This window comes from Ursus arctos, unplaced genomic scaffold (genome assembly GCF_023065955.2).
Source record: "Ursus arctos isolate Adak ecotype North America unplaced genomic scaffold, UrsArc2.0 scaffold_9, whole genome shotgun sequence".
NCBI classification, from domain to species: domain Eukaryota; kingdom Metazoa; phylum Chordata; class Mammalia; order Carnivora; family Ursidae; genus Ursus; species Ursus arctos.
In genome coordinates, this window is record NW_026623111.1 from 31,081,040 (window position 1) to 31,106,309 (window position 25,270).

The following is a 25,270-nucleotide window of genomic DNA, read 5'->3' on the forward strand; positions in this document are numbered from 1 at the left end:
ATCATTTTCTTTAAGCCAGTACGATTCCTACCTGAAGTCAAAAAGAAAAGGGTGGGTTGTTCAACATTTTCAGACACTTGGGCAAAAGAACTACCTTCATACTCTAAATACTAAAGCACAAATCTGTGGCAGGGCGTAATTGAGGAAGAGTTGCCAGGTCCAAAGCCTAAAGAGAGAAGAAGCACTTCGTGTTCATTTTTCTTGCCCAATTTAGTTGGCCTATTAACGCCTTGGGGAAAAACAAAAAACAAAAAACACATCTTATTTCTTCTAACCCAGAAGCCTGGAAAGGAAAAAAAGGGATGGCACACGGGCCCATCCAAGTCCTCTTTGCGCGTACTATGTAACAGTATTTGCCCCAAGAGCAAATTTCCGTTCTCGTTTCACCCAACATTCAGCGCCTTCTCGTTTCCTGGATTCTGGGCGCCCCCACCCACCACCATTGGCATCTTAGAAACAAGGAGCCGAAGTGTACGCAGGCGCCTTTCAGGGCTCACAGAGCCCACCTCCCTCGGGGCGAGTCCTCCGGTCTCATCCAATCAGAGCCCAACTAGGAAGCCAAGGCGCAGCCGGGCCTCCTGAGGCGCAATCTTTCCGGGCCAACCTCGGCCTGAGTGACGAGATTCCAGTCCACAACCCCCGCCCTCCCCTGCGGAGGACCCCACGAGGCACCGCCCTGTAGCAAGTGTTCGCTGATTGGTCACTGCTCGCGCGATCTCCTGGGTGACGGGAACGCGTTAGCTCTTTTGGAGCAGACCAGGTGCGCCTGCGCATTTGCCAGATCGCGCGGCCGCTGGAGCCTTGAGATGAAGGTAAATAACTTACAAACCCCGGGGGGGGGGGCGGGAAAACGCGACCACTGGCTTTTAGCTCGAGGAGCCACTTTGAGGATAGGGGCCTGTGTCCCCCTCCGTCCTCCAGAGTGCGTTAGGAATGGGGAAGAGAGCTGGGTGAGCGGGGAGGGGGAAAGCGGGGGCGAAGTTGAAGGAAGGAGGGGAAAGGAAAGAAAATTGGAGAGGCGGAGAGGGAGGCCTCATTTCTGGGACCGCGCACGGAGTTGAAGCGGTGCGAGCAGAGGCAACCCGGACGCGGCCTGAAATGAACAGTCTGGGTCAGAGAAGACCTCGAACTTCGCACCGCGGAAAGAACGGTATGCTTGGAGGGTCGCAGTGAAGTTGACTGGATTGGGTGTCACGAGCTGCTGCTTTTCCTGCAGCTGAACCCCTGGCAAGCTGCGCGACTGCTCAGTAATTAAAAAGAGTGAAAATCTTAAAGAATAATGTCAGATTGTATAGCTTGTGACTACTCTAATGTACAAATCACTCAGTGGCTAGTGTACATAATTCACGGAGAAATCTGCACTTGCACGCGCAGGTCTTCCTCTGCATGCACCGTTCCTGCGCTTGGGCTTCTGGTGAATCCCATCCCCGGTCACTAGCTACAGCTCATTTCAAAACCCTTCTGCTTTACTACAGCAATAGCCCTCTGCCCTGACCTGGCAAAGAAATGGATAGTTCAATTTAAAAATTAATTAATTCTTAATGATTCCTCGTGGCTGTTAGCGTGGAAATTGGAATTGACCGGTAATCATAAATTTCTAAAGCGCTTCACAATTTATGAAGTATCAAAACGGAGGAGATAATTATTCTTGGTTTACAATTAAGAATTTTGTGCTTGAGGCAATTTGAGCGACTTGTTTTAAGCCCTACAGCTAATATGTAAAAAGCGAAGTCCAAACCTTGGTTTTCTGGTTGTGAAGCTAGCACTTTTTCACTATACCTTATATGGTGCACGTAAATGTAGTTCCAGTGAGGAAAAAGACGCAACATCACAGCCCGAAGAGGTCTACCATGAAGCTAATGAAGTTTAAGGATCCCTCACTTGCTTGAGGGGGTTCCTCGGCCACGTGGTCAAAAAAATTGCAAAAGATGCCTTTATTGCTTCTTTCCCCCCTTCAAGGTGTTTTCAGACTCCACAAAACGTGGGTGCACTTGTGTTTATTGACCACTCCTGTTTTCAATAGAGGTGGATTTCATCTACTTAACATACCAAATGCTGATTGATTGGTGTTTAATTTTTTAAAAAAAGGTTTATTTAGTTTTAGAGAGCCAACATGCGTGAGCAGGGGGAGGGGCAAAGAAGGAGGGGAGAGAAATGCTCAAGCACACTCACAGCTGACCGCCTGGCTCAATTTCAGAATCCTGAGAGCGTCACCTGAGCGGAAATCAAGAGCCTGACGCTTGGCCAGCTGTGCCACGTAGGCGCCCCTTGGTGTTTAATTTCAAGCATTGAATGAGTTTTGTGTGGCCCCTCAGATTGTCAAGCCTCCTGTGGGCGTATCTAAACTTCATATGCCTAGACGTGGTCTAATTTGACTTAATATTAAAATCTGTATTTTTTCATTCAAGCTTTATGTTCTTTTTTTTTTTTTTTAAGATTTTATTTATTTATTCGACGGAGATAGAGACAGCCAGCGAGAGAGGGAACACAAGCAGGGGGAGTGGGAGAGGAAGAAGTAGGCTCATAGCAGAGGAGCCTGATGTGGGGTTCGATCCCATAACGCTGGGATCACGCCCTGAGCCGAAGGCAGACGCTTAACCGCTGTGCCACCCAGGCGCCCCTCAAGCTCTATGTTCTTAATTGTTCTAGATCAGTATTGTTTGATATAAATCTACTGTGAGCCAATGTAATTTAAAATTTTTAGTAGCCACATTAAAATGCTTTAAAAGAAAAAGGTGAGATTAATTTAAATAATTTATTTTATCCAGCATATCCAAAATATTATTTCCATATGTAATCAATATAAAAAATTATCAGTGAGATAGTTTACATTTTTTATATTCCTCGAAATGCATATGTATCTACATTTACAACACATCTAAATTCGGGCTACCTACATTTCAAGCCCTCAATAAAATTTCAAGTCCAGCTGTGTTTTGTGGCTTCCATATTAGATAACCCAGTTCTTGACTGAAAAGAAAGGCTTTTCAGTTGATATGCTGTTCACCCAATTGCTAAATTAAGTACTTAATGATTGAGTAAATATAACTAATGGGTAAAGGAAGAAAATTTTGAATGAAGTAGTTTGTATTTTTATCATAGTTTAGATTTTTTAAATGGTAGTTTTGTTAAGTTTAATCTAAGAAATCCATGCTACTCCCCAGTGTTTATAGCAGCCATGTCCCCAGTAGCCAAACTGTGGAAAGAGCCCAGACGTCCATCGACAGATGAATGGATAAAGAAGAGTTGGTATATATATATACAATGGAATATTAGTCATCAAAAAGAATGAAATCTTGCCATTTGCAACAACATGGATGGAGCTAGAGGGTATCACGCTAAGCAGAATAAGTCAATCAGAGAAAGACAATTATATGATTTCACTCATTTGTGGAATTTAAGAAAACAGAGGATCATGGGGAAGAGAGGGAATAAAAGGAAAACAAGACAAAATAAGAGAGGGGGCAAACCATAAGAGACTCTTAACCATAGGAAACAAACAGGTTTGCTGGAGGGGTGGGGGGTGAGGGGATGGGGTCACTGGGTGATGGAAATTAAGGAGGGCATGTGATGTAATGAGCACTGCGTATGCTATAAGACCGGTGAATCACTGACTTCTATCTCTGAAACTAATAATAAAATATATGTTAATTAACTGAATTTAACTAAAAATTTTTAAAAAATCCATGCTACTGATTATTAGCTAAATTCAAGTTTAAATTATTTTACTCTTTAACATATAAAACTAAAATTATAATTTTTATAGAATATTCAAAACCATTTAAGACCAAAATTTATAATAAATGCTTGCCTGTGTATTAAGGTCCATACTTCATACAAAGTTTGTTGTTTGTCCATACAAACAACCAGATTGTAGAATTTGGTTGATTGGTTGGTTGGTTGATCCGATTATTTTGTCTGTTACATTGTTGACTTTTTCTGGATAAGCTCCAACAGTAAGCCGTTACCATCTTGAACCCTACTGTTTTCATGATCATGTTGTGGTATCTTTGACCAACCCTTAAACTATATGTTTTGAAAATATCAAAATTACGTTTATCTTTTTAGCGTATTTTCTCACTGCTAGAAAAGACTTGGCTTGGCGCACCGATACAGTTCACCTGGCAAAAAACATCAGGAAACTACCTTGCAGTAACAGGGTAAGAAATCAGTGAATGTTTTAAGTAAATCATCCTGACTTCAAATGGTTGTACGCCTGCATAACCACACCATTTATTTAGTAGACGTTCTTGTGTGATGGCTGTATAGTGGGAAAAATAATACATTCACCTCCATTAACATCACAGTTGATAATCTTTCTCTGGTAATAACCTAGATAGAGATTATGCAGCTGTCATGAGAGAACTCGGAAATCACTTGGATGGCAGCTTAATTTTTTAACGTACATTTATAAAAAGACACATTTAAATTATATATTTGTGTTCTAATTGTTTTTAGAGCTGATCATATTGTGAAAATCTTTGATCGCCATGGTCAAAAAAGAAGTGAAATTAACTTACCTGGGTAAGTACAGAGGTGGGTCAAAAACTTTTTCAAGCTTTCTTCCTAAAAGGTAAAAAGTATTGCCTTAAAGCTGTAATCAGATAGGATTTTACAACTCGTATTTAATCTGTGTCTCTTCTTTTGCTTTCTTCATTGGCAAAGGGATTTGTTTTTTTGTTTTGTTTTTTAAGGTTTATTTACTAATTTTTAGAGACAGAGCATAAGCAGGAGGGGCAGAGGGGAAAGCAGAGAGAATCCCAGGCCAACTCTGTGCTCGGCACAGAGCCCCGTGTGGAGCTCCATCCCACAAACCCTGAGATCATGACCTGAGCCAAAACCAACTGACTGTGCCACGCAGGCTCCCCAGGGGTTTGTTTTTTTATACATGAGTTGTTAGTGAAATACATAGTCATATAGCATATGAGTTAGAGTTGATATTTATAACCTCCATACATCCGCAGGGAAGCCTTAAGGTACAATTATAAATGAGTCCATATGAAAGATTCTTATTTAATTATAAACAAGTCTTACTTTGTGTATAGGCAGAAAAGATAAGCCCATATCACCGTATTATTTCCTCTCATAAATTGTTGGAAAATAGTTACTTTCAACATACATTTTAAAGTTTGTTTTTTTAAGATTTCATTTATTTGTCGGAGAGAGTGCACACAAGCAGGGGGAGCAAGGAAGCAGAAAGAGAAGCCGAGCAAAGAGCCCAGTTCAGGACTGGATCCCAGGACCCTGGGATTATGACCTGAGCTGAAGGCAGATGCTTAACCAACTGAGCCACCCAGGCATCCCTACGTCATTGTTAAACTTTTTTGTTTTTTTTTCTTAAGAGAGAGTGTGTGCGTGCATGTGAGCAGGGCGGCTGGTGGGGAGGCAGAGGGAGAGGGAGAGAGAATCCTAAGCAGGCTCCGTGCTCAGTGCAGAGCCCCATGTAGGGCTCAATCTCATGACCCTGAGCTGAAATCAGGAGATGGATGCTTAAGCGACTGAGCCACCCAGGTGCCCCTTGACATGCTTTTTACAGAACAAAGCCTATCCTTTCCAGGAAGTCATTCCAGATTACACAAAACATAACTTAAGCATTTTTAAAAAAGATTTCTTTCTTTATTTTAGAGAGAGGGAGTGCGAGCACATGTGCAAGGACAGAGGGAGAGGGAGAGAGAGTCTTAAGCCGATTCTGCACCAACTTGGGGCTCCATCCCATGACCCTGAGATCACAACCTGAGCCGAAACCAAGAGTCAGATGCTTAACCAACTGTGCCACCCAGGCGCCCCATAACATAAGCATTTTTGATAATTCTGTGTAATCATTACCTTTATTAGTTATTTTATTGATAGTCTTAGTGGTTTTAAGGTATCCAGAGTTGCTCACCTGAATGGTCTTACGCTGCCATGCTTTTTAAATTCATGTCTGCTTTCTGTAGTTTATTGCCACCATCTTTGCAAATCAGGTTGTCTTACTTCTCTAAGTCTCTAACAGCCTTTCCCACCTCCTGCTCTGCCCCGCCTACCCAATGCCGCCATTTTGGCATTTCCCATCGCTTTCTTAATTGTTGCTTGTTTTCTGTATTTTGGGAAACAGAAGTCAAGATAGTTGTAATTATGTTTAAAAATAAGAAGGCACTTAGTAGAGAACTTCTTTGAGTAAACTGTATGAAGTTTTTTAAATCGTCTCTGTGACTTCTATTTTGGTTACACAATGGCTGTATTTTTTTTTAACCTCTGAATTCCTTTGCTGTGTTTATCATAGTTGAATTCAACTGACAGAGGATCTCCAGATAAATAAAATACCATATGTATTGTCTCTAATTGTTAGATGATTTTATCAAAAATTTGAAAGCATCCCTCTTCCACACTCCCCAAATCTCTGAAAATACTGGAAAAAATTAAGATCCCAAAACATTTTTTAACACTTTGAAAAATAAAATGACCAAAGTAACTCCCAACTGTCTTAACTGTAAATCTGAGTATGGCTTAGCCAATATCCCAGAACAGTCTCAAAATGAAAAATAGCATCAGATAGTAAAAAGGTAAACCTCAAGTAAGTTTTTGATTTATAATAAATACTTTGAAATAATTTTAAACAACAACATATGTAAAAAGCATTTCCTGTTTATAACTATTTTGTCATTTTAATGGAATCACTCTTATTCTGATATAAAATGAAAATAACATTTCTTACCGCTTCAAAATCTAGTTTTTCCATTATTTACAATCCCACATCTACCCAACCAAGATCTGTTTTATACACAATTTATCTGGATATAACTTCATTTTTTATCAGTACCTTCTTTTTCTCTCTGTAAACTTGAAATAACCTTTCCACACTTGGTCACATGAATTACCTCTTAATTCCAGGTGTGATTCCTTTGTAGAGATGCTTGCTGAGTTTGTTTTACCAAAAGGTCACGTTCTTTACAGGATCTAAGAAAATGTGCTAGCTTACTAGGTGTGATTATATGTAATGTGGTATATATAAATGATACTTAAAATAAAATTTAAAATTTTCCCATCCCCTCAACAACAATAAAAGATTTAACTTAGTGGGGCACCTGGGTGGCTCAGTTGGTTAAGCATCTGACTCTTGGTTTCAGCTCAGGTCATGATCTCAAGGTCGAGGGATGGAGCCCCACATCAGGCTCCACACTCAGCTCGGAGTCTGCTTAAGATTTTCTCTCCCTTTGCCCTCCCCCAACCCACTTGCACACTCTCTCTCTCTTAAAAAAAAGAATTAGTATTATCTAAGCAGTGAATAGTGAGTTGTATTTCTCACTTTAGAAAGTTTATGACCTACTCAAAATAGATTGAGTGGTCTTATTGTAGATGAAAATTACAAATAGATATTTAAATTTCTTTTCCTACTTTAAGAAGATATATAGTAATATTTTGCTTTCTTTTTTAAAAGTAACTGTGTTGCTATGGATTGGGATAAAGATGGAGATATCCTAGCAGTGATTGCTGAGAAATCTAGTTGCATTCATCTGTGGGATGCCAACACAAATAAAACCAGCCAATTAGACAGTGGTATGAGGTAAGAATAACTTTTTTATTTTAAATCTTCACTTACAAATATGGTTATTTGTAGGTTTGATGCTAACAGTGCTTAACTGCTGTCATTATAAAGATGCAATTTGTGAGTTATTTTCCTATGAAAGAAAGGTTTTTTTATTATTACATATAATCCTATTGATTTTGCCCAATTAATTAGAATATAATTGTTACGATTGTAAAATATAAATAGCTTCTTAGAAAGTTGCTTTCAGTGGAACAAAACATCTGGAAAAAATCTGGAAATGGGATTGGCCTCAGGCAATCCCCACTAGGGCTTCTAGTGATGCAGTCAAGACCCTTTCTCCATCTCTGAGCTCCTCCTTTCTCTGTACTGACTTTATTCTAAGTCAGACTCTCTCCATGGCTGCTGACAACTCTTGGCTTATATCATTCTTCACAGCAAGTTACAACAAAGAGAAGAGCATATCCCCATCATATCACCAGTGTCCACGCAGTTACTCAAAAGGTCTCTGAGTAGGGTAGGCAGGGCCATGGGATTGAAAATCCCAGCGGATGAAGAGTGGGATCAAGGGTAGGACAGTTCCCAAATGGAAAATGTACTGGGCAAACAGAATAAATTACAAATCTCTGCTAAAAGAGAAACCACTTTAACATATGGAATAGAAAAACTTATTTACAACTAAAACTTGGCAGTTCAGCCTTGAACGAGTTGCTTTACCTCTGTCTAAACCTCAAACTCTTCATCTATATGGAATGTGTGTAAGAATAATATCTGCCTCATGGTATCATGGGACATGCAGATAGGCCACACACATACTGTAGCGTTAGACTATAAATTTCCAGTTTCCCAGGGAGTAACAACCCAGAGTTAGCAAGGTGGCCATGCAGAACAGGACCAGAGGTAACCTTAGCGTCGTTTTCCTTAACCCTCCAAATTGACACATGAGGCATGCATTCACAGGTGATATCGTCCACCCATCATAAAGTCTTGCTAGGTTTGAGAACCTTTATTTCTTGCTCAGTCCTTTTACACTTTGGGTATGCATCACTTTTTAGAAAGGTTTTACATACTCTGTTCTTCAATTCAAGAGAATATTTATAAAGATCAAGTACTGGTTCTTGAACCAAATTCAGCATCAGTGAGAACACATTCTCATCTGGAGAAAAATGCATAATTAATCCAAGATGTTTCAAACTGGTATATGTCTGCCTCTGGTATCTATCTTCCCACAGATCCATTTCCTCACATCATCTCAGAGTTGTTGTGACATTTAATTGTGTGTCATGACCAGGCATGAAATCAAGAACTGAATGAATGGTAGATGTTATTGTAATTATCAGGGTAGAACAATTAAATATTAGTTGATATTAATATTTAATGTCTAAAAGACTTGTGTATATATAAAGGTATACCCACTACTATTTGTTTTTTATTTAAAGGTCATTCAAATATACTAAGATACTTAAAATTTTGAATATCAGTTTTTCTTAAATATATTCATTTTGCAAACAAATTTCCTTGAAAAATTTAAATTCCATTTACAAATTTAATTGGAATTTATTCTTTTGAGCACTTCGAACATCTTGAATAATACACAAAACATATTCAGATATAATCATTGCAAAACTTACTACAATGTCACTTAACTATCTTAAATAACTATGTTAACACAACAGGTTGAATTTATTAATTTTTACTAAATGTATTTTTATAACTTCTTAGAATTATAGTGGTACTTCCCCTGATGCCACCTAGGCTTAGAGGAGTTACGTCCCTGGGGTACAGCAGTCTTCCCAGAGAAAACTCCAAATACAACATCTCATTCATCACCCAGTTGATTTGTGTTTGGATCATTGGACATGGTTGCTTCTCCCAAGGCCATTCAGACCTGAGTCATCCTACTCAGCCTCTTTTCTAATTGATTTTCAGTTGTCGTATCAGACTTTTGAAAGCCTGCGCCTTCCACATAGGTTGCATTTTTTTTTGTAGCCACATGCATTTCCTTAAAATAATATATTCTTCAAGTTTAACTTAGCCAAAAAGACATGTGATTACTATATGTTGTCCTGATCTGCTAGCCTTGTTGGAACTTATGTGTGCCTTAGTATCTTATTATAATTTGTAGAGCCTTCTAGAGGCCTTATCTCTGAAGAAAGGAAAGATGGAGTCTGTTCAGCTGGCTCTTCTTTTGAGGATATTTGGTTACTTGATCTTCTTGGGACATACTGTTCAACTCTTTTTCTAGTTGGTTGTTATGTGACTGTCAGTAATGATAAACTACTGAATGGACTGTTGCTATGCTACTCTTATTAAATGTGACTGCTGTTGCTGATCAGACTTTGTGCTTCTCACACGGTTCCTCCTCTCTGTGGTGCTATTTAACTTGCTCACAATTCTTTCTCTTCATGTTTTCTGAAAAGCAGACTCCCAAACAGGGTTGAGTGTGTGAGATTTATTACAGAAAATGCCTGTGAGGAAACATAGAGAGGGCAGGTTAGAAGAGCCATCAGACCACAGTGCATGTCTGACCCTTGTAAAGGGGAGAGGGAAGGAAGAAACATTGGGTAGAAACATCTTATACTGTAGCCCAGTTCTAAGAAAGTTCAGCTAGGCCTCTGAGGAGACTTTAAGCCAAAGTTACCCATCAGTGGAATCCTATGTCTCCCAGGAATGGGCCTTAACAGTATCCCTGCCCACTCAGTTACTGTCTGGCAGCAGCCTGTGGGAAGGCATGGCCCCAGCATGTCAAGGTGATGGATTCCAGTGGGGGCCTTTGTCAGTTACACTCTCCATAGCTGGAGATCTGAGAGGCATAGTCTCATGGCTGTCACACCTGCTTAAACAGATAGAGAAACAAGCATATTGATTATTTGTTTGTTTATTTATTTTTATGCTGTGTTAGTCACCATACAATACATCATTAGTTTTTGATGTAGCATTCCATGATTCATTGTTTGCGTATAACACCCAGTGCTCCATGCAATACGTGCCCTCCTTAATACCCTTCACCGGGCTGGCCCATCCCCCCACCCCCCTCCCCTCTAAAACCCTCAGTTTGTTTCCTGGAGTTCATAGTCTCTTGTGGTTCATTTTCCCCTTCTGTTTACCCCCTTCATTGTTCCCTGCCTTCTCCTAATGATCTCCCTGCTATTATGTAGCACAAATGAGTGAAACCATATGAAAATTGTCTTTCTCTGCTTGACTTACTTCACTTAGCATAATCTCCCCCAGTCCCATCCATGTTGATGCAAATGTTTAGTAATCATTCTTTCTGATGGCTGCGTAGTATTCCATTGTATATATGGACCACATCTTCTTTATCCATTTGTCTGTTGAAGGGCATCTTGGCTCCTTCCACAGTTTGGCTATTGTGGACAGTGCTGCTATGAACATTGGGATGCATATGGCCCTTCTTTTCACTACGTCTATATCTTTGGGGTAAATACCCAGTAGTGCAAATGCTGGGTCATAGAGTAGCTCTATTATTAACTTTTTGAGGAACCTCCACACTGTTTTCCAAGTGGCTGTACCAACTTGCATTCCCACCATAAGTGTAAGAGGGATCCCCTTTCTCCACATGCTCTCCAGCATTTGTTGTTTCTTGCCTTGTCCATTTTTGCCATTCTAACTGCTGTAAGGTGGTATCTCAATGTGGTTTTGATTTGAATTTCCCTGATGGCTAATGATGTTGAACATTTTTTCATGTGTCTGTTAGCCGTTCTTATGTCTTCATTGGAAAAGTGTCTGTTCATATCTTCTGCCCATTTTTTGATTTGATTATTTGTTTCTTGGGTATTGAGTTTGAGAAGTTCTTTATAGATCTTGGATACTAGCCTTTTATCCGTAGTGTCATTTGCAAATATCTTCTCCCATTCCATGGGTTACCTCTTTGTTTTGTTGACTGTTACCTTTGCTCTGCAGAAGCTTGTTATCTTGATGAAGTCCCAAAAGTTCATTTTTGCTTTTGTTTCCCTTGCCTTTGGAGATATGTCATGAAAGAAGTTGCTGTGGCCGATGTCGAAGAGGTTACAGCCTATGCTCTCCTCTATGATTTTGATGGATTCCTGTCTCACGTCGAGGTCTTTCATTCATTTGGAGTTTATCTTTGTGTATGGTGTGAGAGAGGGTCAAGTTTCATTCTTCTGTATATAGCTGTCCAATTTTCCCAGCACCATTTATTGAAAAGACTGTCTTTTTTTCCATTGGATGTTTTTTCCTACTTTGTCAAAGATTAGTTGACCATAGAGTTGAGGGTCCATTTTTGGAATCTGTATTCTATTCCATTGGCCTATGTGTCTGTTTTTGTGCCAGTACCATGCTGTCTTGGTGATCACAGCTTTGTAGTATAGCTTGAAATCAGGCAAAATGATGCCCCCACCTTTGTTTTTCTTTTTCAACATTTCCTTGGCGATTCGGGGTCTTTCTGATCCCACACAAATTTTAGGATTGTTTGTTCCAGCACTTTAAAAAAGATTGGGATGGCGTTGAAAATGTAGATTGCTCTGGGTAACATAGACATTTTTACTATGTTTATTCTTCTGATCCATGAGCATGGAATGTTTTTCCATCGTTTTGTATCTTCTTCAAAGTCTTTCATCAGTGTTCTGTAGTTTCTAGAGTATAGATCCTTTACCTCTCTGGTTAAGTTTATTCCAAAATATCTTATGGTTTTTGGGGCTATTGTAAATGGAATCGATTCCCTAATTTCTCTTTCTTCAGTCTCATTGTTAGTGTATAGAAATGCAGCTGATTTCTGTGCATTGATTTTGTATCCTGCCAAGTTACTGAATTGTTGTATGAGTTCTAGTAGTTTGGGGGTGGAGTCTTTTGGGTTTTCCACATAAAGTATCATGTCATCTGTGAAGAGAGAGAGTTTGACGTCTTCTTTGCCAATTTGAATACCTTTTATTTTTTGTTGTCTGATTGCTGTTGCAAGGACTTCTAGTACTATGTTGAATAACAGTGGTGAGAGTGGGCATCCTTGTCATGTTCCTGATCTTAAGGGAAAGGCTCTCAGCTTTTCCCCATTGAGAATGATATTCTCTGTAGGCTTTTCATAGATGGTTTTTATGAAATTGAAGAAGGTACCCTCTGTTCCTACACTCTGAAGGGTTTTAATCAGGAAAGCATGCTGTATTTTGTCAAATGCTTTTTCTGAGAGAACCATATGATTCTTGTCTCTTCTCTTATTAATGTGTTCTATCACACTGATTGATTTGCTAATGTTGAACCACCCTTGCATCCCAGGGGTGAATCCCACTTGGTCGTGGTGGATAATCCTTTTAATGTATTGTTGGATCCTATTAGCTAGGATCTTGTTGAGAATTTTGGTGTTCATATTTGTCAGGAATATGGGTCTGTAATTCTCCTTTTTGATGGGGTCTTTGCCTGGTTTGGGGATCAAGGTAATGCTGGCCTCATAGAATGAGTTTGGTTGCTTTCCTTCGGTTTCTATTTTTTGAAACAGCATCAGGAGAAAAGATATTATTTCTTCTTTAAATGTTTGGTAGAATTCCCCAGGGAATCCATCAGACCCCAGACTCTTGTTTTTTGGGAGGTTTTTGATCACTGCTTCAATCTCTTCAGTGGTTATTGGTCTATTTAGATTGTCAGTTTCTTCCTGTTTCAGTCTTGGTAGTTTACAGGTTTCCAGGAAGACATTCATTTCTTCCAGGTTGCTTAATTTATTGGCATATAGTTGTTGATAATAGTCTCTTATGATTGTTTCTGTTTCCTTGGTGTTAATCGTTATCTCCCCTTTCATTCATAATTTTATTAATTTGGGTCCTTTCTCTATTCTTTTGAATAAGTCTGGCCAGTGGCTTATTGATCTTATTAATTCTTTCAGAGAACCAGCTTCTAGTTTTGTTGACCTGCTCTACTGTATTTCTGGTTTCTAATTCATTGATCTGTGCTCTAATCTTAATCAGTTGTCTTTTCATGTGTGGCATAGGCCTGTTCTTTTGTTCCATCTCCAGCTGTTTAAGGTGTGAGTATAAGTATATACGTGAGTATAAGGACTGCATTTTAGAGTTTTCTGTTCTTTTGAGTGAGGCTTGGATGGCTATGTTTTTCCCCCTTAGGACCACCTTTGCAGTGTCCCATAGGTTTTGGACCGATGTGTTTTCGTTCTCATTGCTTTCCATAAATTGCTTAAGTTTTTTAATTTCCTGGTTTACCCAAACATTCTTAAGCAGGATGGTCCTTAGTTTCCAAGTGTTTTGAGTTTCTTCCAATTTTTTTCTTGTGATAGAGTTCCAGTTTCAAAGCATTGTGGTCTGAGAATATGCAGGGAATAATTTCAGTCTTTTGGTGTCAGTTGAGACCTGTTTTGTGACCCAGTATATGGTCTATTCTGGAGAAAGTTCCATGTGCATTCAAAAAGAATGAATATTCTGTTGTTTTAGGGTGGAGTGTTCTGTATATATCTATGAGGTCCATCTGGTCCAGTGTGTCATTCAAAGCTCTTGTTTCTTTGTTGATTTTCTGCTTAGATGATCTGTCTGTTGCTGAGAGTGGAGTGTTGAGGTCCCCTACTATTAACGTATTATTGTTTTTATGTCTCTTTATTCTGGTTAACAGTTAGCTTATGTAGTTGGCTCCTCCCCTGTTGGGGGCATAGATATTTAAAATTGTTAGATCCTCTTGTTGGATATACCCTTGAAGAATAATATAGTGTCCTTCTGTATCTCTCACTACAGTCTTTAGTGTAAAATCTATTTTGTCTGATGTGAGAATTGCTACTTTCTTTTGAGGTCTGTTGGCATGAAAAATGGTTCTCCATCCCTTCACTTTCAGTCTGGATGTATCGTTAGGTTCAAAGTGAGTCTGTTGTAGACAACATGTGGATGGATCATATCTTTTTATCCAATCTGCAACCCTGTGTTGTTTTATGGGAGCATTTAGGCCATTCACATTGAGAGTGATTATTGAGAGATATGATTTTAATGTCATGTTGCCTGTGAAGTCCTTGTTTCTATAGATTCTCTGTAAATTTCTGTTCTGTATCACTCTTGGGGTCTTTCTACTTTTATAGAACCCCCCCTTAATATTTCTTGTAGGGCTGGCTTGGTGGTCACATATTCTTTCAGTTTCTGCCGGTCGTGAAGGTCCTTGTCTCTCCATCAATTCTGAATGACAGCCTTGTCTCTCCATCAATTCTGAATGGATCCTTGGCTGCATCTTTTTCTCACTTAGTGCTCTGAACATGTCTTGCCAGCCCTTTCTGGCTTGCCAGGTATCTGTAGATAGGTCTGATGTTATTCTGATGTTCCTCCATCTGTACATAAGGAATCTCTTCCCCCTTGCCGCTTTCAAGATTGTTTCCTTGGATCTAAGATTTGCAAATTGTACTATTATATGTCGTGGTATTGGTCTGTTCTCATTGATCTTGGGAGGGGGTCCTCTCTGCCTCTTGGACATGAATGCTTGTTTCCTTCACCAGATTAAGGAAGTTCTCAGCTACAATTTGTTCAAATATCTCTTCTAGACCTCTCTCTTTCTCCACCCCCTCAGGGATCCCGATAATTCTCACATTGGATCATTTCATTGAGTCTGTAATCTCCCAAAGCTTTTTTTCATGAAATTGAAGTTTTTTTCCCCCATGTTACCTCTCTTTCCTTCTTTTCTATCATCTCATCCTCTAACTCACTAATTTGTTCTTCTGCCTCGTTTACCCTGGCAGTCAGAGCATCCAATTTAGACTGCATTTCATTCATAGAATTCCTAATTTCCGCCAGATTCGTTCTCATTTCAGCCCTTAGAGATTCTGTTTTCGTTAAAATTTTTCTCAAACCTATACATCATCTTGATAATTGTTACTCTGAAATCCATTTCCGACGTCTTGGTTATATCCATATCCATTAGTTCTGTGGCAGAGGCCACAGTCTTTGTTTCTTTCCTTTGTTGGGGGTTCCTCCTCTTAGTCATTCTGATGAGGTGTGCTTATGGGGATGTACAGAGTCCAAATTATTGACCAGGACCCAAGCAAGATGCCCCTGTTTTATATGGACCTTAGGGATGTGGGCTTCTTGTTCTTTCAGCCTGTCTTCTGGGGGAGGGTCCTGCCACAGTGATACTCAGGCAACCCTGTTTGGGCAGAGTTTCCCTGCCCCCCTGGGGGGGGGATACGCTCAGTGAGACCAGTTTTTTGGTGGGCTTTTTGTTCTCTGGCGGCTTTGCATGGTGGCTTTCTGTGTCTCTTCTGAGAGTCGGAGCAGCAGTGACCGTATCCAAACCCCTGTCTCAGAACAGAGAGATTGCAGTTTGCTCTTCACTGAGTTCTCCAGGCCACACTGACTCCCTTTCCGTGGTGCTGCTGAGAACCCCGCAACGTCCCGGGTTATGCGCCCCACAGCCACTCTCCCAGTCCTCGCTCCTAGGGCTGGCTCGTCTCTGCCCTTTGTGGTTCTAACACCACCAGCCGCCCCCGGTTCCCACGCGCGCTCCCGAGCTCCTGGTTTCAGTCTGGTTTCCCCACTGCTACCAGTTTGCTAGTGCGGGAGGCTTTTGCCTTCCCGGCACCCAAGCTCAGCAGCTCCCTCCCCCTTCTGTTTATCTTCCAATATCTGCATGCATACTCTCGGCTCCGCACTTCATACCTTGAGACCAAGCTCCAGAGATGTTCTGTTTGTAGAGATCCTGATGTATCTTCTACATCTCAGGCTGATTTCGTGGGTATTCAGGATGGTCTGGTAGATATCCAGCTCAATTCAGGGGACTGGTTGAAATAAGATTCCCTACTCCTCCGCCACCTTCCCCTTTCCCATATTGATCTTTTAAAAACATATACTTAATAGATGAAACCCAGCACCCTGGGTTATTAGTACTTATTAGAAGTAATTTTCTAGCTAAACATTTATTTCATTCATCTATTGTTACAACTAACTTTTCATATACTTTAAGTGAATTTTTGTCTTCTAAGTATCAGCATTCTTGAAAGCAGTGTTGCTTTCTGTAAACAATAAATGATCTATCAGTGGTTCTCAAACTTTAGCTGCATCAGAGTGCCTATTAAAACACAGAAGGCTGGGCGCCACCCCCAGAGTTTCTCATTTCCTAGGCCTGGGGTGGAATCAGAGAACTGGCATTTCTAAAGTTCCCAAGTGATGCTGTTGGTCCTGGGATTGAATTTGCAGAACCACTTTTCTATACCCATTGTGATTTCTTTCCTTGATATATAGAAGGAGTTACTTTTCCGGGAGTCTTGGTTCCATTTAGTAGGGAATTTTAATATAAAAGTTCAGCCAGTAGGTCTTAGAATGTACTTAAGAGCTGGTGGTAGGCAAGTGTGCTTTTTACCTCTTTCTTAGTGAGCTAATCTTAACAGTGACAGAAGTGAGAGAGACAGGAAGATGGCAGTGGAGTAGGAGAACTCTAGGTTCACCTCAACCCACTAATACAACTAGATAACTGTCCAATCATCCTAAACACCCCAGAAATCTGTTATTCTGTTAGAAGACTAACAGAATGAACTCCACAACTAAAGGGAGAGAAGAGGCCACAATGAAGAAGTTAAAAATTGTGGAGGTGTGGTCTAATGGAGAAACGGATCCTGGCTGCTATGGAGGGGAAGGAGCCACGGTTGCAGAGAAGGGCAGGAGAGAGAGAAGCACACAGGAGATCACAGAAGTAGAACATTTCCCCAAAGCCTTTGGGCTGGAAAATTAGAGGGGCTGAATTTCATAAATTCTTGCAACCAGAGGGTCTTAAAGCCTGGAGTTTTCAATGTCACTGGGTTTGACTAGGATAGATCCTGGAAGGCACTGCCACACTCCTGGAGAGAAGGCAGGGAAACAACCCTGAGATGTACAGTATGGAAACATCTGAAGAGAGCCCAGGGCACAAAATGGGGAGATTATTTGCTCTTCTCAGAGCATGTCTCTGAGAGGTAGTATTCACGGAGACACCTCTTCAGGAGTAAAGGAGCAGGTTGGCGCCATTTCCCTCTCCTGCCCCTCAGCATAAACACAGAGCCACCTGCAAGGGCAGTGCAGCATGGATACTGTCTGCCTAACTTGCTTATACTAAGCACTCCCTGCACTTTGGTGGAACTGCTCTTCTCAGTCATGCTTACCTCAGTCCCAGTGTGCCAGCCCCAGAAGACCAGAACAAACTCCTGCCTGCACCATGTCTCCATGGTGCTACAGGGCCTCAGTTCTGGTGGTGGTGGTGACAGGTCTCATTTCATAATCAGACCAAAGCACACCTGGTTAAAACACACCACATTTAGGTCAGGGACCAAACACTGCCCACAGCAGGCAAGGAGAGCCTCTGCAGATGACCGGCCTGAAGGACAGAACAGCCAAAACACAATAGCAGAGTGCACACAACCCACACTGGGGGCACTCCCTAAAGCACCGGGGCTGGGGCACTACATGACTTCTTCATAAGGCCGTTATGTTTGGGGGCAGGAGACATAACTGGCTTTTCTAACACACAAAAGAAGGCAGACACTAAGAAAAAATGAGAAGACAGAAAAGTTTATCCTGACTAAAAGAACAAAATAAGGCCACAGCCAAAGATCTAAGTGAAATAGATATAAGTAACATGCCTGATGGTTAATTTAAAGCAACAATCATAAAGATACTCACTGTGCTTGAGAGCACAATGGAAGACATCAGTGAGACACCACAGAGATAAAAGAGTTAAAAAAGAATCAGAGATGAAGAGTGCAATAAGTAAGATCAGAAATATGCTTGATGCAATGAACAGCAGGCTGGAAGCCCCAGAGGAACGAATTAATGACCTAGAAGACAAAGTAATGGAAAGCAATGAAGCTGAACAAAAGAAAGAAGAATTATGCAACACAAGAATAGACCTAGGGAACTCAGTGACTCTATCAAATGTAATAACATTTCCGTTATAGGAGTCCCAGAAGAAGAAAAGAGAGGAGGGGGGAAGAAAATTTATTTGAGGAAATGGTAGCTGAAAACTTTCCTAACCTGGAGAAGGAAACAGACATCCAGATCCAGGAGGCACAGAGAACTCCTATCAAAATCAACAAAATGGGCCACACCAAGACATATTGTAATTATATTTGCAAAATATAATAATAAGAAATATTCAAAGCATTAAGACAAAAGAAGTCACTAACTCAAGGGAGAACCCATAAGGCTAGCAGGAGATTTTTCAACAGAAATTTAGCAAGCCAGAAGAGAGTGACATGGTATCTCCAAAGTGCTAAATAGGAAAAATCTGCAGCCAAGAATGCTCTACCCAGCAAGGCTATCATTCAGAATAGGAGAGATTCCCAAACAAAACTAAAGGAGTTCATGACCACTAAGCCAGCCGTGCAAGAAATATTAAAAGGGACTCTTTGAGTGCAAAGGAGAAACCAAAAGTGACAGTATATAGGCAGGAAGCACAATTTGTGAAAAAAAATCAGTCAAGGGACTCACACAAAAAAAGGATACAAAATATAACATGTACCTAAAATGGGAGGAGAGGAGAAAAGAATGGGTTCAAATTTTTTTTTTTGAGAGAGAGAGCGAGAAGGAGAGATAGAGAACAGCAGGGAGGAGGGTCAGAGAGAGAGGGAGAAGCAGACTCTCCGATGAGCAGGGAGCATATGTGGGGCTCAATCCCAGGACCCTGAGATCACGACCCAAGCCAAAGGCAGACACTTAACCAACTGAGCCACCCAGTCACCCCAAGAATGGGTTCAAATTTAATCGACCATCAACTTAATATAGACTACTATTTGCAGAAGAGGTTATATACAAACCTAATGACAATATCTCAAACACCACTAATAAACCTGCAAAGAATAAAGAGAAAAAAAATCCAAATATATCACTAAAGAAAATCAGCAAACCATGAAAGAGAGAAAGGCAAGAAAGAGTCTGAGAGAATATCTCCAGGAACAACCACAAAACAAGTAATAAAATGGCAATAAATACATATGTATCAATAATTACTTTGAATGTAAATGGACTAAATCAAAAGACAATCAAAAGAATAGGCTGTCAGAATGGATAAAAATCAAGACCCATCTATGTTGCTGCATATAAGAGATTCATTTTAGACCTAAAGACACCTGCAGATTAAAAATGAGGGGGATGAAGAAACATCCTGCAAATGGATGTGAAAAGAAAGTTGGAGTAGCAATACTTACTAGACAAACTAGCTTTTAATATGAAGACTGTAAAAAAAAGACAAAGAAGGACACTATATAATAATAAAGAGATCAGGAAGATATAATAATTATAAATATGCACCCAGCATGGGAGCACCCAAATATATAAAACAATAACAAACATAAAGGAACTAATCAATAACACGATAATAGTAGGGGACTTTAATACACCACTTACATCAATGGACAGATCATCTAAACAGAAAATCAACAAGGAAACAATGGCCTTGATGACATACTGGACCAGATGGACTTAACAGATATATTCAGAATATTCCATCCTAAAACAGCAGAATACGTATTCTTCCATTCCCCCTTTTTTTTTTTGAGAGCGTGATTGAGAGAGAATCTTAATCAGGCCCCATGCTCAGCGTTTGAGCCCAATCAGGGCTCAGTCTCACAACCCCGAGATCATGACCTGAGCCGAAATCAAGAGTCAGATGCTTACCTGACTGAGCCACCCAGGCGCTCCAGAATACACATTGTATCAAGTTCATATGGAACATTCTTCAGAATAGATCACATATTAGGACACAAAACAGGCCTTAACAAATAGAAGATTGAAGTCATACCATGCGCCTCTTCTGACCACAACACTGCGAAACTAGAAGTCAACCACAAGAAAAAATCTGGAAAGACCGCAAATACGTGGAGGTTAAATAACATGCTACTAAACAATGAATGAGTCAAATAGGAAATAGGAGAAATTAAAAAGTACATGGAAACAAATGAAAATGAAAGCACAATGGCCCAAAACCTTTGGGATGCAGCATAAGCAGTCCTAAGACGGAAACATATAGCAATGCAGGCTTCAAGAAGCAAGAAAAATCTGAAATAAACAACCTAACCTTACACCTAAAGGAGCTAGAAGAAGAACAACAAATGAAGCCTGAAGCCAGCAGAAGGAAGGAAATAATAAAGATTAGAGCAGAAATAAATGATTTGGAATTAAAAAACAATAGAACAGATCAATGAAACCAGGAGCTGGTTCTGTGAAAAAAATCAATAATATTGATAAGCCTCCCGCCAGAGTTATCAAAAAAGAAAAAGGACCCAAATAAACAAAATCACAAATGAGAGAGAAAATGTAACAGCCAACACCACAGAAATACAAATAATTATAAGAGAATATTATGAAAAACAATATCCCAACAAATTGGACAACCTAGAAGAAATGGTTAAATTCCTAGAAACAAATTACCAAAACTGAAACAGGAAGAAATAGAAAACTTGAACAGACTGATAACCAGCAAAGAAATTGAGTCAGTAATCAAAAAATTCCCACCATACAAAAGTCCAGGACCAAATGGCTTCACGGGCGAATTCTACAAAACATTAAAGAAGAGTTAAAGTCTATTCTTCTCAAACTATTCCAAAAAATAGAAAAGGAGAGAAAACTTCCAAATTCATTCTATGAGGCCAGCATTACCCTGATACCAAAACCAGATAGAGATTCCATTAAAAAAGAGACCTATAGGCCAATATCCTTGATAAACATGGATGCAAAAATTCTCAGTAATATACTAGCAAACCTGATCCAACAATACATTAAAAAAATCATTCACCATAGGTGGTTGGCTGGCTCCGTCAGTGAAGCATGCAACTCTCAATCTCAGGGTCATGAGTTCAAGCCCCATACTGGGCATGGAGCCTACTTAAAAAAAAAAAATCACCACAATCAAGTGGGATTTATTCCTGGGTTGCAGGAGTGGTTCAGTATTTGCAAATCAATCAATGTGATACACCACATTAATAAAGGATAAGAACCATATGATTGTTTCAAGAGACAAAAAATCATTTGACAAAGTACAATATCCACTCATGATAAAAACCCTCAACAAAGTAGGTTTAGAGGGAACATACCTCAACATAATAAAGGCCATATATGAAAAACCCACAGCTCACATCATCTTCAATGGGGAAAAACTGAAAGCCTTTCCCCTAAAGATAGGAATGAGACAAGGATGTCCACTCTACCCACTTTTATTCATCCTACTGTAAGTCCAGCCACAGCAATCAGACAACAAAAAGAAAGAAAAGACATCCAAATCGGCAAGGAAAAAGGAAAAGTTCCACCATTTGCAGATGATACGATACTATATATAGAAAACCCAAAAGACTCCACCAAAAAACTGCTAGAATGGATACAGGAATTCAGTAAAGTCTCAGGATACAAAATCAGCATACAGAAATCTGTTGCATTTCTGTACACCAATAATGAAGCAGCAGCAGAAGAAATTAAGGAATCAATCCCACTTAACAATTGCACCAAAAACCATAAGATACCATAAGATACCTAGGAATAAATCTAACCAAAGACATGAAAGACCTCTACTCTAAAACACTGTTGAAAGAAGTTGAAGATGACACAAAGAAATGGAAAGATATTCCAGAATGCTCATGGATTGGAAGAACAAATATTGTTAAAATGTCCATACTACCCATACTACACATTTAATGCAACCCCTATCAAAATACCAACAGCATTCTTCACAGAGCTAGAACAATCCTAAAATTTATATGGAGCCACAAAAGACCCCAAATAGGCAAAACAACCTTAAAAAGAAAAGCAAAGCTGGCAGCATTACAATTCTGGACTTCAAGTTATATTACAAAGCTGTGGTGCTCAAAATAGTATGGTACTGGCACAAAAATAGGTACATAGGTCAATGGAACAATTGAAAACCCAGAAATGAACCCACAATTTTATGGTCAATTAATCTTCAACAAAGCAGGAAAGAATATCCAATGGAAAATAGACAGTCTCTTCAACAAATGGTGTGGGGAAAAGTGGATAGCCACATGCAAAAAAATGAAACTGGACCACTTTCTTATACCATACCCACACAAGATTCAAAATGAATTAAAGACCTAAATGGGAAACCTGAAAACGTAAAAATCCGAAAAGAGTGTACAGGCCGTAAATTCTCTGACATCTGCCTTTGCAACTTCTTTCTAGGTATGTCTCCTGAGGGAAGGGAAACAAAATCAAAAGTAAACTCTTAGGACTACATCAAAATAAAAAGCTTCTGCACAGTGAGGGAAACAATCAACAAAATTAAAAGGCAACCTACAGAATAGGAGAAGATACTTGCAAATGACATAGCCAATAAAGGGTTAGTATCCAAAATACATAACTTAAAAAACTCAACACCCAAAAAATGAATAATCCAATTTAAAAATGAGCAGAAGAGATACAGTTGGCCAAAAGATACATGAGAAGGTGCTCAACATCACTTGTCAGGGAACTGCAGATCAACTACGATGACCTACCTCCTCACACCTGTCAGAGTAGCTAAGATCAAAAACAAAGAAGCAATAGGTGTTGGTGAGGATGTGGAGAAAGAGGAACCCTCTTGCACTGTCGGAGGGAATGCAAACTGGTGCAGCCACTCTAGAAAGCAGTACGGAATTTCCTCAAAAAAGTAGAACAACCCTACAGTCCTTCAATTGTACTACTCTAGGTATTTACCCAAAGAATACAAAAATATGAATTCAGAGGGATCCATGCACCCTGACGTTTACAGCAGCATTATCTACAATAGCCAAATTATGGAAACAGCCCAAGTGTCCACTGACTGATGAATGGATAAAGATGTGGCGTGCATGTATGCGTGTGTGTGTACATATGTGTGTATCTATATGTATACACGCACAGATATATACACACATATGTATACAATGGAATATTACTGAGCCATAAAAAAATCTTTCCATTTGCAACATCAGTGGAGCTAAAGTATAATGCTAAGTGAAATAAGTCAGCCAGTGAAAGACAAATACCATATGATTTTAGTCTTATGTGGAATTTAAGAAACAAAACAAAGAAGCAAAGGAGAAAAAAAAGGCAAACCAAGAAACACTCTTAACTAGAGAACAAACTAATGGTTACGAGAAGGGAGGTGATGGGGGAGGAAGAGGTAGGTGAGATAGGTGATGGGGATTAAGGAGTGCCGTTGTGGTGATGAGCACTGGGTGATGTGTGGAAGTGTTGAATCACTATATTGCACACCTGAGACTAATTATACTGTATGTTAACTAGTTGGAATTTAAATAAAAACCTTAAAAAGTGACAGAGCTGGAAAAGATATGTCCTATTTAAGGTGATGAATTCCCAGTGATGTTTCCAATTTAATATATTGTTACAGGACCCTACTTATAAATTTATTTTCTAAAATTTTTTTGAGGGGGGGATCCTGAGGGAGAGAGAGAGATCTTAAGCAGACTCCCCGCCCAGTGTGGAGCCCAATGCGGGGCTCAGTCTCACAACCCTGAGATCATGACCTGAGCCATAATCAAGAGTTGGACGCTTAACCAACTAAGCCACCCAGGCGCCCTGGAACCTACTTTTTTTTTTAAAGCATGTGGTGTCATTATCCATTAAGAATCTTCCAGGTTTACAACTATTATTAGACTGACTAAACTATCTCATCATGAGTCATTTTATGAAATTTGAGGTTCCATCATGACTGAAGTGGAGTTTGTATTTATTACATATGTATTTTCGGTCTAACTGACCATAAGATCATCTTAACAGCCTCTCCAAAATGGCTTTACCGCTTAGTCTTTGTCTAAAGCATTACGTTCTAATTTTGTACTTCAGTTTCGAAGTAGATACTAAAATTATTCATGAAATACTTTTTTAAAGAACTATCTGGAGATTATGATTGTGAATATTTTAGTGATTTTTATCTTTACGTTACAGGGATCAAATGTCTTTCCTTCTTTGGTCAAAAATTGGAAGTTTCCTGGCTGTTGGAACTGTTAAAGGAAATTTGCTTATTTATAATCGTCAGACATCTCGAAAGATTCCTGTGCTGGGTAGGTGATAGCTGGAAACACTGCTCAATATTTGAGATGCTTTACATAAATGTAATGTTTTACTGCCTCAGATTTTTCTGATATTGCAAGGGAAATTGTGTAGTAGTAAAACTCCCCTGGTCAAACCTTGTATCTAGCTAAACTGTAAGATCGCTCTTCACTGTCTTCTAAGAAGTACCAGGCCACATAGAATGGTTGCTCTAAGGTCAGACTATGCCTTTGGACACCAGGGCGTTAATAGCGAATTGTACCTGTGGACATGGAATTGCTCATGTGCATATCGACATATTAGTAGATAGACTGAAACATTTGGTGACTGTTTTGGTCAGAATATATCTAGATTCTTAATTCTGACCCCTTACTCTCTCCAAACACCAATTTAGTCTAGGTATGCACTGTGAGTTATATTTGCCTCAGGGTATATGGCTAGAGGTGGTTCCTTGTTTGACTTTGGTTCAGGCTCTTTGATTCCCCCAATCTCTTGTCACTTAGCATCTGCCCTCTGAACACCCAAGAAGAAACAGATCGATTCTTTTCAATTATTATAACATCATGCTGGTGAGTGGTGAAACTAGTAGGCTTAATTATACCCAGGTAGCCAAAAAATTATAATTTATTGTTAAGGAAGGAATTAAACTCTGGAAATAAGAGTGCCCACAGAATACTTGAGAAAGTGCCTTTCAGTTAAGGACACATAATTATTTCATTTTTTTTCACATATATGTCTGTCTTTAATATTTCTATTTTTGGTGCTCCAGGCAGAGGTAATGCCATTGATCCGTTTGAAA

The 25,270-nt window shown here is 39.6% G+C and overlaps 1 protein-coding gene across 1 annotated transcript in view; it reads left to right on the forward strand.

Annotated features, from left to right (window-relative positions):
* The first annotated feature begins 632 nt into the window (after nucleotides 1-632).
* Nucleotides 633-25,270, forward strand: part of WDR19 (WD repeat domain 19) — a 107,429-nt gene continuing 82,791 nt past the window's right edge. The window contains exons 1-5 of the mRNA XM_026508747.4: nucleotides 633-812; nucleotides 4,069-4,160; nucleotides 4,459-4,524; nucleotides 7,418-7,543; nucleotides 24,367-24,482. Of these exons, the coding sequence (XP_026364532.1) occupies nucleotides 807-812; nucleotides 4,069-4,160; nucleotides 4,459-4,524; nucleotides 7,418-7,543; nucleotides 24,367-24,482 (406 nt within the window). The 5' untranslated portion in view covers nucleotides 633-806. The remainder of the gene's footprint in view (nucleotides 813-4,068; nucleotides 4,161-4,458; nucleotides 4,525-7,417; nucleotides 7,544-24,366; nucleotides 24,483-25,270) is intronic.